The 10,729-nt window shown below is 37.9% G+C and overlaps 4 protein-coding genes and 1 pseudogene across 4 annotated transcripts; 2 read left to right on the top strand and 3 right to left on the bottom strand.

Moving 5' to 3' along the window:
* Window positions 1–148: 148 nt before the first annotated feature.
* Window positions 149–700, bottom strand: LOC106302442. Its single transcript, XM_013738953.1, has one exon. It carries the CDS (start codon window positions 635–637, stop codon window positions 164–166), a length of 474 nt encoding a protein of 157 aa, XP_013594407.1. The 5' UTR covers window positions 638–700; the 3' UTR covers window positions 149–163.
* A 76-nt stretch (window positions 701–776) lies between these two features.
* LOC106325250 (SUMO-activating enzyme subunit 1A) lies at window positions 777–3,452 on the bottom strand. The gene is made up of 11 exons (XM_013763288.1): window positions 3,374–3,452; window positions 3,184–3,279; window positions 2,483–2,534; window positions 2,173–2,368; window positions 2,001–2,080; window positions 1,798–1,914; window positions 1,681–1,731; window positions 1,521–1,587; window positions 1,334–1,437; window positions 1,149–1,253; window positions 777–1,059 (listed from the first exon to the last, which is right to left on the bottom strand). The coding sequence occupies exons 2-11, from the start codon at window positions 3,264–3,266 to the stop codon at window positions 946–948; spliced, it is 969 nt and encodes a 322-aa protein (XP_013618742.1). The 5' UTR covers window positions 3,267–3,279; window positions 3,374–3,452; the 3' UTR covers window positions 777–945.
* A 1,056-nt stretch (window positions 3,453–4,508) lies between these two features.
* Window positions 4,509–5,581, top strand: LOC106342529 (thylakoid lumenal 17.9 kDa protein, chloroplastic). Its single transcript, XM_013781497.1, has 4 exons — window positions 4,509–4,820; window positions 4,895–5,009; window positions 5,075–5,144; window positions 5,225–5,581. The coding sequence occupies exons 1-4, from the start codon at window positions 4,540–4,542 to the stop codon at window positions 5,482–5,484; spliced, it is 726 nt and encodes a 241-aa protein (XP_013636951.1). The 5' UTR covers window positions 4,509–4,539; the 3' UTR covers window positions 5,485–5,581.
* A 504-nt stretch (window positions 5,582–6,085) lies between these two features.
* Window positions 6,086–9,094, bottom strand: LOC106331654 (annotated as a pseudogene).
* Window positions 9,095–9,131: 37 nt separating this feature from the next.
* LOC106314382 (protein transport protein Sec61 subunit gamma-1) lies at window positions 9,132–10,285 on the top strand. Its single transcript, XM_013752261.1, has 3 exons — window positions 9,132–9,369; window positions 9,592–9,708; window positions 10,120–10,285. The coding sequence occupies exons 1-2, from the start codon at window positions 9,276–9,278 to the stop codon at window positions 9,705–9,707; spliced, it is 210 nt and encodes a 69-aa protein (XP_013607715.1). The 5' UTR covers window positions 9,132–9,275; the 3' UTR covers window position 9,708; window positions 10,120–10,285.
* The last annotated feature ends 444 nt before the right edge of the window (window positions 10,286–10,729 follow it).

Genomic DNA, 10,729 nt, shown 5'->3' with positions numbered 1-10,729 from the left:
CAATTCCCCCCCCCCCCCACCCCCAAAAAAAATTAACTTTTTTTACTAGTGTAGTTTTTTTCTACTTGCATCTTTCATCCAATTGGTAGGTAATATCGAGAGACTGAAAAACCTTTTACTTTATTGAGTTTGATGAGCATCTCAAACAAAACAAAACAAAAAATCAAGTAGGAACCAAAGTATTAATCTGCCTATGGTCAAACTCAAAACCATCCATCAAAACAGCCAAAAACATGGACATTAACAAAATAACAACCATACTAACAACACACACAATCATTCCTCTTTTATTCTTCTTCTTCATCTCCTTCTTGTTATTAGTATCTCCCACTCTCATCACATTCGAAGACCAACAAGTCGAATGAGACAACGGTGTCATCTTGGCCTCATTATCACTATCATCATCAGAGTCGTGAAAGAGTTTTCTCCTACATGGTGATCTCATCTCTGCCTCTGGACAAGCCTGGTCGTGTTGGAGAGAGAGCATCAGCTCTCTTGGAGAGTATTCCACAAACTCCAGAGCTTCTTCAGTAGTGATACGCGAAACTGCAGATGAGCCTTTGCTTGTTTTCATGGCCGCCCATTCCTTTTCAAGCTCAGTGAACTGTTGATTCAGTCGCTCATGTCTTTCTTCCATTTTTCTTTCCCTTGAGAAAATCTTACTTGACTAAGAACTAGAGAGTAGAATGGAAAGAGAACTTTGGTTTTAAATAGGGCGAAAATCTAGCGATGAGATCTCGCTAATTACTATCTACTTTTTGAATTCTCTCTCTTAATTGAATTATAAAAATTTCGAAACTTGACCACTGAAAATTCAAAGTATCCGTTGCTGAACAAATTATTCTACAAGCAAGGAGTATCATATTCGTAACCGAACATTAGAAGAATTCAAAAGAAACATTCAGTCTTTAGATAAAAACGTAGGACAGCTTGCTAGCTAGCTGGTTAAGAGGTAAAAGAGTTGGAGATGTTTTCCATCACACCTTTGCCATCCTGAGCATCATAGTAGAAGAAGTTCTTTAATGGCTCTCCTTTGCCTGATACAGCTTTTATCACTTCCTGCAACCCATCAATCAAACCCCTCTCTTTTGTCAGAATTACAAGTCTATCGTCAGAAGATTCCATTATGGAAAGAGAGAGAAGAGAACCTGTGCTAGTATTCCTCCTACGATGGCACAAGCTGGTGGGAACTCGATAGTACCGGTGATAAGTCTCTCCAAGAGACTATCTGGTACATGGCTCTCGCTCACAGTCTGTCCCAATATTCATATTTTTTTCAGTGATCTTCAATTGACGTTTTATAAAGAACAGAAAGAACAAAAGGAACACTCACGTTAGCCTCACAGAGTTTCTTTTTGATTTCCAAGACTGTGGGAAGATCAAGCAGTGAGCATTGTCCATGTTTACGCCCTTCATTCTCCTCAAACACTTCTATTACTGTACATTTTACATGAGAGACACCAAAAGATTCAGTGAAGTCTTTCGAGAAAGCATTTGTAAGTGTAGTAACTAGTAAACACCTCTCATGGCAAAGTAAAGCTTTGCTGTTCTCCTAGGAATCGGTTTCCAAGGTACTGATACCGCTTCCTATGGCAATAAACCAAAAAACGACATTACCTCTTTATACAGATGCGTAAGGACTATTCAAAAACCAGAGAAAGTTAGTGAATAGAATGGTACCTGGAAACTTGGAAAGTTTAATTCACATTCCACCTTCTCTTCAAGCTTTTTCTGTTGGAAGTTCCACAAGAGAGAAGTCAGAATAGACATACAAAATTGCAACATCATGCAGGGTACCTTTGTGTATTTGTAATCCTGAAGGTCGACAAAGATTTCACCACATGAGTCTCTACAATCGACGGTATAGAACGCCACTCGTTTCGATAGCTTCCTACATTTTTCATTAACAGCTTTCTGCAACAAAAATAGAAACAACAACGTTATTGAAGTGATAAATGCAAGCAGGGGGGCACGTTGTATAAAAAGTTGTTGAAGATTACTTTGGTAGCAAGAGAACCGTAGCCTATAACCACTACATCAAACTTCTCGAAAAACTCAGTGCTGCGTGCCGACAAATCACCTGAAAGATTTTGAGAAAAATGATTGATCAGACAATAGTGTGGTGTGTGTTATTAAAACAATATTAAGGAGAGGGTGTTATCAGAGAGAAACCTTTCTCGACTGAAACAAGGACCATAGGGTTAAAGTCCTTGAGTGAATCACAACAGATCTCAGCCACAGTTTTGCCTCTGTAAGCATTTTCATCAGGTGGAATCAAGAAGTTTGCGTTCAAAGCCTCCTCGTTCACTAAACTATCATCCATTAAAGTCACACTACCCACTCCTGCCAGCACAATGTTCTTGCAAAACTACCCACCAAAACCAAAACCAAAACCAAAACCAAGTAATGTAGTAAGAAACCATTCAACTAACTAATAGAAAAGCATGACATCTCAGTAACAGATTTAGAGCTACGAAGCTACCTCAGCAACAGTCCCCTTGATTCCAGAGACCAAGATATGAGATTTGGTCAATCTGCAAACAAAAGATAAACCCCACAGTATATCAAATGGTGTCAAGCTTACATAGTAACTACATGATAGTGTGCTCTTTCAACGAAGAAGGCTTCAGCAGATCCAAAACCAAATACTCTACTAGAACTTGAAGGTAGATACTATGTTACTGTCTCATCTCAGAACAACATATACCAGTTCTCACTAGTTTAGAAGCGTAATCCGAAATCTTTACTAACTCAGAAGATGAATTGCAAGAAAAAGAAACCAACTTTACAATCATACAAGCTGAAAGGAACAAACTTTGAAGGTAAATACTATGTTACTGTCTCATCTCAGAACAACCTAAACGAAACTCAGAAGATACCAGTTCTCACTATAGTTTAGAAGCTTAATCCGAACTCTTTACTAACTCAGAAGACGAATTGCAAGAAAAAGAAGCCAACTTTACAATCATACAGGCTGAAAGGAACAAACTTTGAAGTAAACTCAGAACAACCTAAACGAAACTCAGAAGGCGAATTGCAAGAAAAAAAGATAACAACTTTAGGAGTTTAGTACTCGAACCAAAGCGAAACTGGGATCATACAGGGTGAAAGGAACAAACTTTGAGGATAGAAAAGCTAGATTCAGCGTTGAGAGTAAAAGTAATCTGAAGAGAGACAAGTAACCTTCGCTGAGCATTAGCGCCCCAAACCCTAATCTGACGGTCGTACAAGGCAGTCTCCTGCTCGGTGAGCTCTTCTCCGTCCATTCTCAAATTCAATCTATCAATCCAAACAAAAGTTTGGTTTCAGAAAATTGAGATTTGCTTAATGTAATAACTGAATAATCTTTAAAAAGAATGGAGCTTGCGCAAACCCTAGTCTTCCAAAGGTCTTAAACTGGGTCCAAGTTCTCCGAGCGTGCCAGCCATTTAAGTCAACAAGGTTTTTTTTTTTTTTAAATGAAAACAATTTCAATTATTTAATTTTCTAAGATTACTCTTCTTCTGGTTTATGACTTTATTCTAGTGTTAAAAAATATACTATGGTCTAACTACTAATGAATTAATCTGATGAAAAAAATGAATAATCCAAGATTTGACACACTCTATTATGAACTAGTAATGAGATTAGTGTGAGTCACAAACCCCGTTGTCTGGGCGTTTCTTATGGCACCAAAGAATGTGGGATTGTCATTTGTAACCTGTACCTTTGTGTTAGTAAGTCCTTAATCCGGTTTTAAACAGATCAATCTTTCTCATAATCCTACAGGCCATAGTTTAAAAATACACCTACACTATGTATATGTAGTTGCTCCTAGTAGAGTTTATAGTTCTTTTTACATTGTAGACATATAATAAATCTACTAAATAAATATCTAATACTATAAACTTAACTAAGAATTTACAAATGTTTATCTCTTTTGTTTTCATTTTCATCTGTTATAAAAAAAATGTGATATTTAAAAAAAAACGTGATATTTAAAAGTATGTAAAGATAGTGGCAACGAAACAATAATACCTGCTAAATCGTGAAAGTAGAACTTCCTTGTCCAGTGAGTTCTTTTTCATTCTCTGTAAATGTTCAAATGCGTATGGAAAACAGCATGATGTATCAAAGAACTCTTACTTAAATATGGTGAGACACACACAAAAAAAAAATTCAAGAGTCGAGACATTTGAACGTCTTTTCATCTCTCTCGCATTTTGATTCATTGGTAGTCTATCTAGTGGCATTAGTGACGAGTCAATAGGTTATTGAAGTCACTTTAGATTTTAGTGAAACATTGAATGATTTTGTCAAAATAATAATACATGGTTAGTTACACTGAACTTGTAGTTTCATCAAATTCTGGAAATGGATGACGAAAATAAAAATGTGTGAAACTCTAACATCCCAAAATTATTAGAAAGTTGAAGAGCACCGGATGATGAGGATACAGAAAGAAAATAACAAAAAATTAAAATAAATACAATCTGCAAAGTGGATCCAATATACTTATAAATATTTGGAGGAGCAGAGAGTAACAACGACCATACAAACATGACTCTGGTCGCCAATTTGCAACTCAACATCCTTCCGCAACGGCCGAGAAGCAACAGCTGCACCACCAAGCTCGTCTGTTCACTGAAAGACCCAACAGCACAACAACTCTCCTCCTCTACTACAATCTCTCTATTACCAAAGCTAATATCTTTCGCTCTTGCCCTATCTCTAAACTCCTCATCTGCCCCTGCCTTAGCCATTCCTTCTCTCTCCTCTTCTCAGCCTCTCACTACTCCTTTCACCCAATCCAAGTTCGTCCAGACAGGTCTTCTCAACGGGTTTGTTCCCCCTCATCTTTCATTCGTTGTGTTATCTCCTGATTGATTCTATGTTGTTTTTCTCATTTGTACAGCAAAATCAGACCTTGTCCTTCCTCAAACCCAGGATGTGTATCCACGAACCCAACCTCTTCTTCCTTTACATTTCCATTGACGATCCCAGAAACTGATACACAGGATCCAATCCAGGTCCTTTTTTTTTTTTAACAATTCAGGTCTTCTGAATTGGCTGTTTCTGATTCTTGTTTACACAGAAACTGAAGGAAGCAATAGCCAAAACCCAGAAGAACCCCAAGTTTGTGGTTATTGAAGATAAACCAGAAGGTAAAGCAAAGCATCTGTATAAATGTTTGGTTTTGAGTAAAAGATGATAACTTTAAAATAATGGATACAAAAAAATGCAGGGAGATATTTGGAGGCGGAGGTAGAAGGAGGAGGATTTAACCAAAGCAGAGATGTGATGGAGTTTTTGGTGAAGGGAGATGTGGTTGCTTACAGGTGTATGGCTACTAAAGTCACGTTTGTGTATCCTTTCACAACTGCTTTTGGAGACTCAAAGGGGCAAGAGGAGAGGATGAAGAAGCTCGTCGATGAGCTCGGTTGGTATGCTCCAACCTTTGACATGGAGGAATCTACTCTTAATGCCTTCCCTTATAACAATTAGATGCTTTACTTTTTAAGTTCATCACTTTACAAGTCGATACTGAGAGACGGTATGAGTTTCTTTTGAGGATTAAATAAAAAAGCTTTGAATGACCCTATACAATTTGATGAGCTGGATGATGTTTGTTACACGACTTCTAAGTTCTAACTGTTATTTTTAGCATTGAAAAAGAATGTGGTGCAGTTCTCAACTCTGATCTCATGGTGACCTCAACATGAATAATTGAATATTCAATCACTATCTCATGTCAAAAGTAGACTCATGGTGTTTTACAACATCTGCATGAAGAGTCAACGTACAAGCAATTAAGATAACTCACGACAAAGCCTCTACGAACGTGAGAGCCTTTGCCTTCCTCGCCACATTGTCTTCGGTCAAGAAGCAACTGCCTCTATGCCTCTGTATACTGTATTTAATTATCTCTTGACTTATCAAGCTGACTCAAAGGAACATATCAAAATGCCTATCACTTTTTTTTTTTTTTTTGAATTGAATGTTAAATTTAATTCAAAAGAAAAAAACCTTGTTACAAGAGTTGTATACTTTTCCTATAATGAAAGCAAACTTTTCATGAGACTCCTATTTTAAAATGCATCAAATTCTATCTTGTATTGAACCAATGTTGCATTCTTTCTCCAATCTCTTTATCCCATCCCCTTTGCACTAGAGTGAGCCTGTTTCTCATGTTCTTATCAAGTAGTTTTATCAAAAACCCTGCTGGAGCTTCAGCTTCTCCATGCCTTCTTCTGTTACGTTCTCTCCAAATCATGTACACAGTCGCTTGAAACATGTACTTGATAAGAAACAAATGCATCTTCCTTCTCCTTGTATCACTCATAATTCTCATCAATCCTTCCCAACTCACTGTAAACTTGTCTCTCAATAATCCCTTCATCAAAGCTCCCCAAATCTGAGTAGAGTAAGTAAGAACACTCAAAAAACAAGTGCTCAACCGTTTCCAGTGGCTCAGTACATAAGACACAAGATGTATTTGTACTCCCATTCCAGTGTATCATGCGATCACCAGTTGCGAGCCTCCCTTTCATAGCTAACCATAGAATGAAAGCATACTTCGGTGTCGCATACTTAAACCACACTACTTTACTCCAATGGCATAGCTGGTGCTTTACTCTTATGGCTTCCCAAGTTCCCTTAGAAGAGAACCATTTCCTATAACTCTTTCCACTTAGCCATAAGGATACATCTGTTTCTCGTGTTCTACTGTCCCTTAACCTTTCAATCTCATCCTCCACCTTATTCAATAACACAACTCGATGTCGTCTCCTTTTATGCTTCCAACTCTCTTCCACTGTTGCTTTTATCGAAATCCCCAGATCAATGTATATCCTTCAAACAGCCCATTGTTGACCAATTCTCAAACCAAAAGGATGTTTTTTTCCCGTCTTTTACTTCCACTTTATACATTCTTTTCGCAGTCTCTCTACACTTCAATATCTTCTTCCACATCCAAGAGCCAGATTGAGTGTTTTCTCTAACCGTCCAGATCGAGCCTTTTCTAATCAAATATTTTTTAACCCAGTTAACCCACATCGAGTTAGAAGAGAGCAACCTCCATATTAACTTCAAACAGCTTACATTATTTGTTTCCTTCAGCTTCCTCAGTCCCAACCCTCCCTCTTGCTTTGGTCTATACAAATCCGACCATGCAACTTTTGCCTTCTTGTGGTTTAACTCCGGCCCCGACCATAGAAAAGCAGAGCAAAGCCTCTCAATCTCCTTCAGACAACTACTTGGCAATCTAAACGCCGCCATCCAAAAGTTTGCCAAACTTGATATAATAGAGTTGATTAGTTGGAGTCTACCAGCATAGGATAAAAATCTTCCTGTCCAAGACCCAATCTTTTTCCTTATCTTTTCTATCAGCGACAGGTAGTCCAGCACCGTCATATTCTTTGTCAATAGAGGGAGTCCAAGATAGCGAACAAGAAGCTTACCCGAAGAAAAAGGAAAATGTCTGAGGATTTCTTCTTGACTTTGTGTTGACACCCCTGCTAGAAACAGAGTAGACTTCTCCAAACTAATTTTAAGCCCTGTCATCCTGTCGAACTCATCAAACACCTTCAGTATCTCTTCAATAGATTCTCTAGTCCCATCTGCAAAAACCATAAGATCGTCCGCAAAGCATAGATGCGTCAGTTCTATACTCTGACATCTTGGGTGATACCCTATCTTCCCGCTCACTGCTGCTTTATCCAGCATTCTAGACAGAACATTCATACAAACCACGAAGAGATACGGAGATAAAGAACACCCCTGCCTCAGACCCCTTTTGCTTTGAAAATAACCTACAAGCTCTCCATTCACTTGAACCGAGAAGGAAGCCGTTGTTATACATAATGAGATCCAATGTGTGAACTTATCTGGGAGGCCAAGAGCTTTTAACGTGTTGAGAAGAAACTCCCATTGAACTGAATCGAACGCTTTGGAAATATCAATCTGCATTGCACACCTCGGCGATATTGTATCCTTATGATAGTCTTTGACCAATTCCGTCGCCATCAGTACACTCCCCATAAGTAATCTCTCCTTAATGAAAGCAGATTGATTCCAAGAAATACACCGAGATAGAATTCTCTTCAATCTATTGGCAAGAATCTTCGAAATCAGCTTGTATAGCACGTTACAACAGGAGATCGGCCTGTAGTCTTTCATTTCTTTAGCCTCTTTCTTCTTCGGAATTAAGGACAAGATAGTAGAATTAAGTCCTTTAGGTAGAAACCCCAATGCAAAGAAAGACTGCACTGCCACTACTACATCTTTGCCAATGATATTCCATGATTCCTTGAAGAACTCTACTGTGTAACCGTCAGGTCCTTGGGCTTTACTCCCTGGCATCTTGAACAAAACCCTTTCAATCTCTTCTTTAGTTACTACCTTCATTAGTTTTGCGCAATCATCCTCACTACATTGGAACTGAAGCAAATCTTTAAGTTTTCCCACCGTCGCTCCTTCAAACTCTGTAGATTGTGCAGACATAAACTATTCGAAATGTCTCTCAGCTTCTTTCTTTATCAAATTCTCCGCTTTAACAAGACTCCCATCAGCACACCGAATCTCATAAATTGTATTCTGAATCTCCCTGATTTTAGCGGCGCAGTGAAAAGCTTTATTGTTCCCATCTCCAACATCCAACCAATGTAATTTTGATTTCTGTTTCAAAAAATCTTCCTCCAAGTCCGCTAATCTCTGCCATCTTTTGTAAGCTTTAACTTCTTCTATTATCCTTTCATTGATAGGATTTTCCAAAGTTTCCTTCTGCTTACCGCATAGAATTTGGTAAGCTTCTTTTGTTCTTCTTGAAAGATCTCCCAACTTCAGCTTACGGCTGTTTTAGAGCTTTTAAATGCCTATCACTTCTAATGGCAAACTGAAAATAAACTACGTTGGAGAATAATATAATTTCTCTAGTATTGTTGGTGGATACAGAATGAATGAGACTAAAACCTTCGTCTTTGCTCTCATGTGAAAACATTTAGAGACTTATGTTGTTTTTCTTATTATCAAAATTGATGAATGCATCACAAAGCCCATAAAGATTGTTTTCGTGGGCTTGGGCCTAGGCTCTGTACAGTTTGAACTTTGATGACATGGCTGACATTCATCGTCGTCTCGGCCTGTGATTGGCTGTTCAATATCAATGTGACGTTATTTCTCTCTCTTGACTTCAGCCTTCATATATCAAACTTGTTTCTCTTCGAACCAATCCAGAAAATAAGAAAAGAAAAACACAAATTAAATAAAAAAAAAAAGAAAAAGTCAAAGAAATCGCCATGGATGCCATCGATTCAGTCGTAGATCCTCTAAGAGACTTTGCCAAGGACAGCATTCGCCTCGTTAAGCGTTGCCACAAACCAGATCGCAAAGGTAATTGAACGAGCTCGGTCTTTCCGTGTCTTTTAGATAGTTATGCATGAGCGATCTCTGTGTGTTTTAATCATCTGATCTATCGTTTTTTTAAATTGCGGATTGGAAGATCTGTATGTTTAATGGAGAGAGAGAGAGAGAGAGAGAGATCCTTGTTGCTGTTGTTGTTGTCCATTATGAGGAAGATTTGTCTGATTATGTGTGTTTCTTTTTGGTTGTAAGAATTCACGAAAGTGGCGGTCCGTACAGCTATTGGGTTTGTAGTGATGGGATTCGTGGGATTCTTTGTGAAGCTCATCTTTATTCCTATCAACAACATCATCGTCGGTGCTACTTAAGGTGAATCCTCTTCACCCCCTTTCTTCTTTCTTTTGCTTCAAATGGACACATGCTTCAATTTAAAATTATATAAACTAAGATGTATATGACATTGACTTAAGCGTTTATGCAACTGCTGGTTTGGTTCAAGTATTGATGATATATATAGTCTTTTAAATTTTGGTTGTCATTTCATCGTCCAGTCAAGTAATCTAAAATACTGATAGAACACTTTGTGATTCGATCATGACCATTGTATTTAGCATGTCAAGGGAATATGAGTAACCGAAGAAGATATTTGAATGATATCTAACTGTTGTTTAGATAAAAATTGGGAATTACCAAATTAGAAGTGGATTAGATTTTGCATTATTGTGCTTGTATCATTTTTGGGGTTTACTCTTAATATTGTTTGGTGTGGTGTGTTTGCAGATCCAGGGAGAGGATGGAGAAGGGTAGTAGTTAAAAGCTTTTGTTGTTTCAAGAAGACATTCACTTCTTTTTTTTTTTTTTGGGTTCAGATGCTGGAAAGAAAGAGTAAAACTTTTGTTGCAAATTGCAGAATTCTGTTTAATATATGTCACTGTTTTTATTTTTACTTGGGTGTTGGAAATTGCATGGTATTTGTGAATGTGGGAGAGGCAAGGCTAACTCTTACTTATGGTGACGAATAAAATCTCCAACGGCGTATTCTGTAACACTTTTGCCTCCGATTCAACCCATAACTCAACTCCAAGAATTTCACATAAACAACCAACAACCAATTCACCAAATATGTTCCAGATGCATGCTTATTCACTCGACAATGACAAACACATCGTAAGATGATTGTTGCCTCCACATCTTTTATGAGCGAGGGCGTCAAACACAGGCTCTATGTTTGAATCATCAACGTCCACGCTGTCACTCAACTTTTGACCAAAATCTTTGCCACTCCCATGATATGACAAATAAACAATCATAAGATAATGATTTGATATTAGGTGAACCCGAACTAACATAGCAAATGACATGACAACAAAGAAAAAGAAAAAGAAAAAGA

This window comes from Brassica oleracea, chromosome C1 (genome assembly GCF_000695525.1).
Source record: "Brassica oleracea var. oleracea cultivar TO1000 chromosome C1, BOL, whole genome shotgun sequence".
Lineage (NCBI taxonomy): Eukaryota > Viridiplantae > Streptophyta > Magnoliopsida > Brassicales > Brassicaceae > Brassica > Brassica oleracea.
This window is presented reverse-complemented; position numbering and strand designations above follow the sequence as displayed.

Bases quoted from the DNA above. Each gene is read 5' to 3' on its own strand.
- LOC106302442 (XM_013738953.1), bottom strand. From the start codon at position 637: ATGGAAGAAAGACATGAGCGACTGAATCAACAGTTCACTGAGCTTGAA.
- LOC106325250 (XM_013763288.1), bottom strand. From the start codon at position 3,266: ATGGACGGAGAAGAGCTCACCGAGCAGGAGACTGCCTTGTACGACCGT. The intron at 2,369-2,482 runs GTAGCTTCGTAG...TTTGGTGGGTAG, and splicing joins TCAAGGGGACTGTTGCTGAG to TTTTGCAAGAACATTGTGCT. The intron at 1,588-1,680 runs GTACCATTCTAT...TTATTGCCATAG, and splicing joins TAAACTTTCCAAGTTTCCAG to GAAGCGGTATCAGTACCTTG.
- LOC106342529 (XM_013781497.1), top strand. From the start codon at position 4,540: ATGACTCTGGTCGCCAATTTGCAACTCAACATCCTTCCGCAACGGCCG. The intron at 5,010-5,074 runs GTCCTTTTTTTT...TTGTTTACACAG, and splicing joins ATACACAGGATCCAATCCAG to AAACTGAAGGAAGCAATAGC. The intron at 5,145-5,224 runs GTAAAGCAAAGC...AAAAAAATGCAG, and splicing joins TATTGAAGATAAACCAGAAG to GGAGATATTTGGAGGCGGAG.
- LOC106314382 (XM_013752261.1), top strand. From the start codon at position 9,276: ATGGATGCCATCGATTCAGTCGTAGATCCTCTAAGAGACTTTGCCAAG. The intron at 9,370-9,591 runs GTAATTGAACGA...TTTGGTTGTAAG, and splicing joins CCACAAACCAGATCGCAAAG to AATTCACGAAAGTGGCGGTC.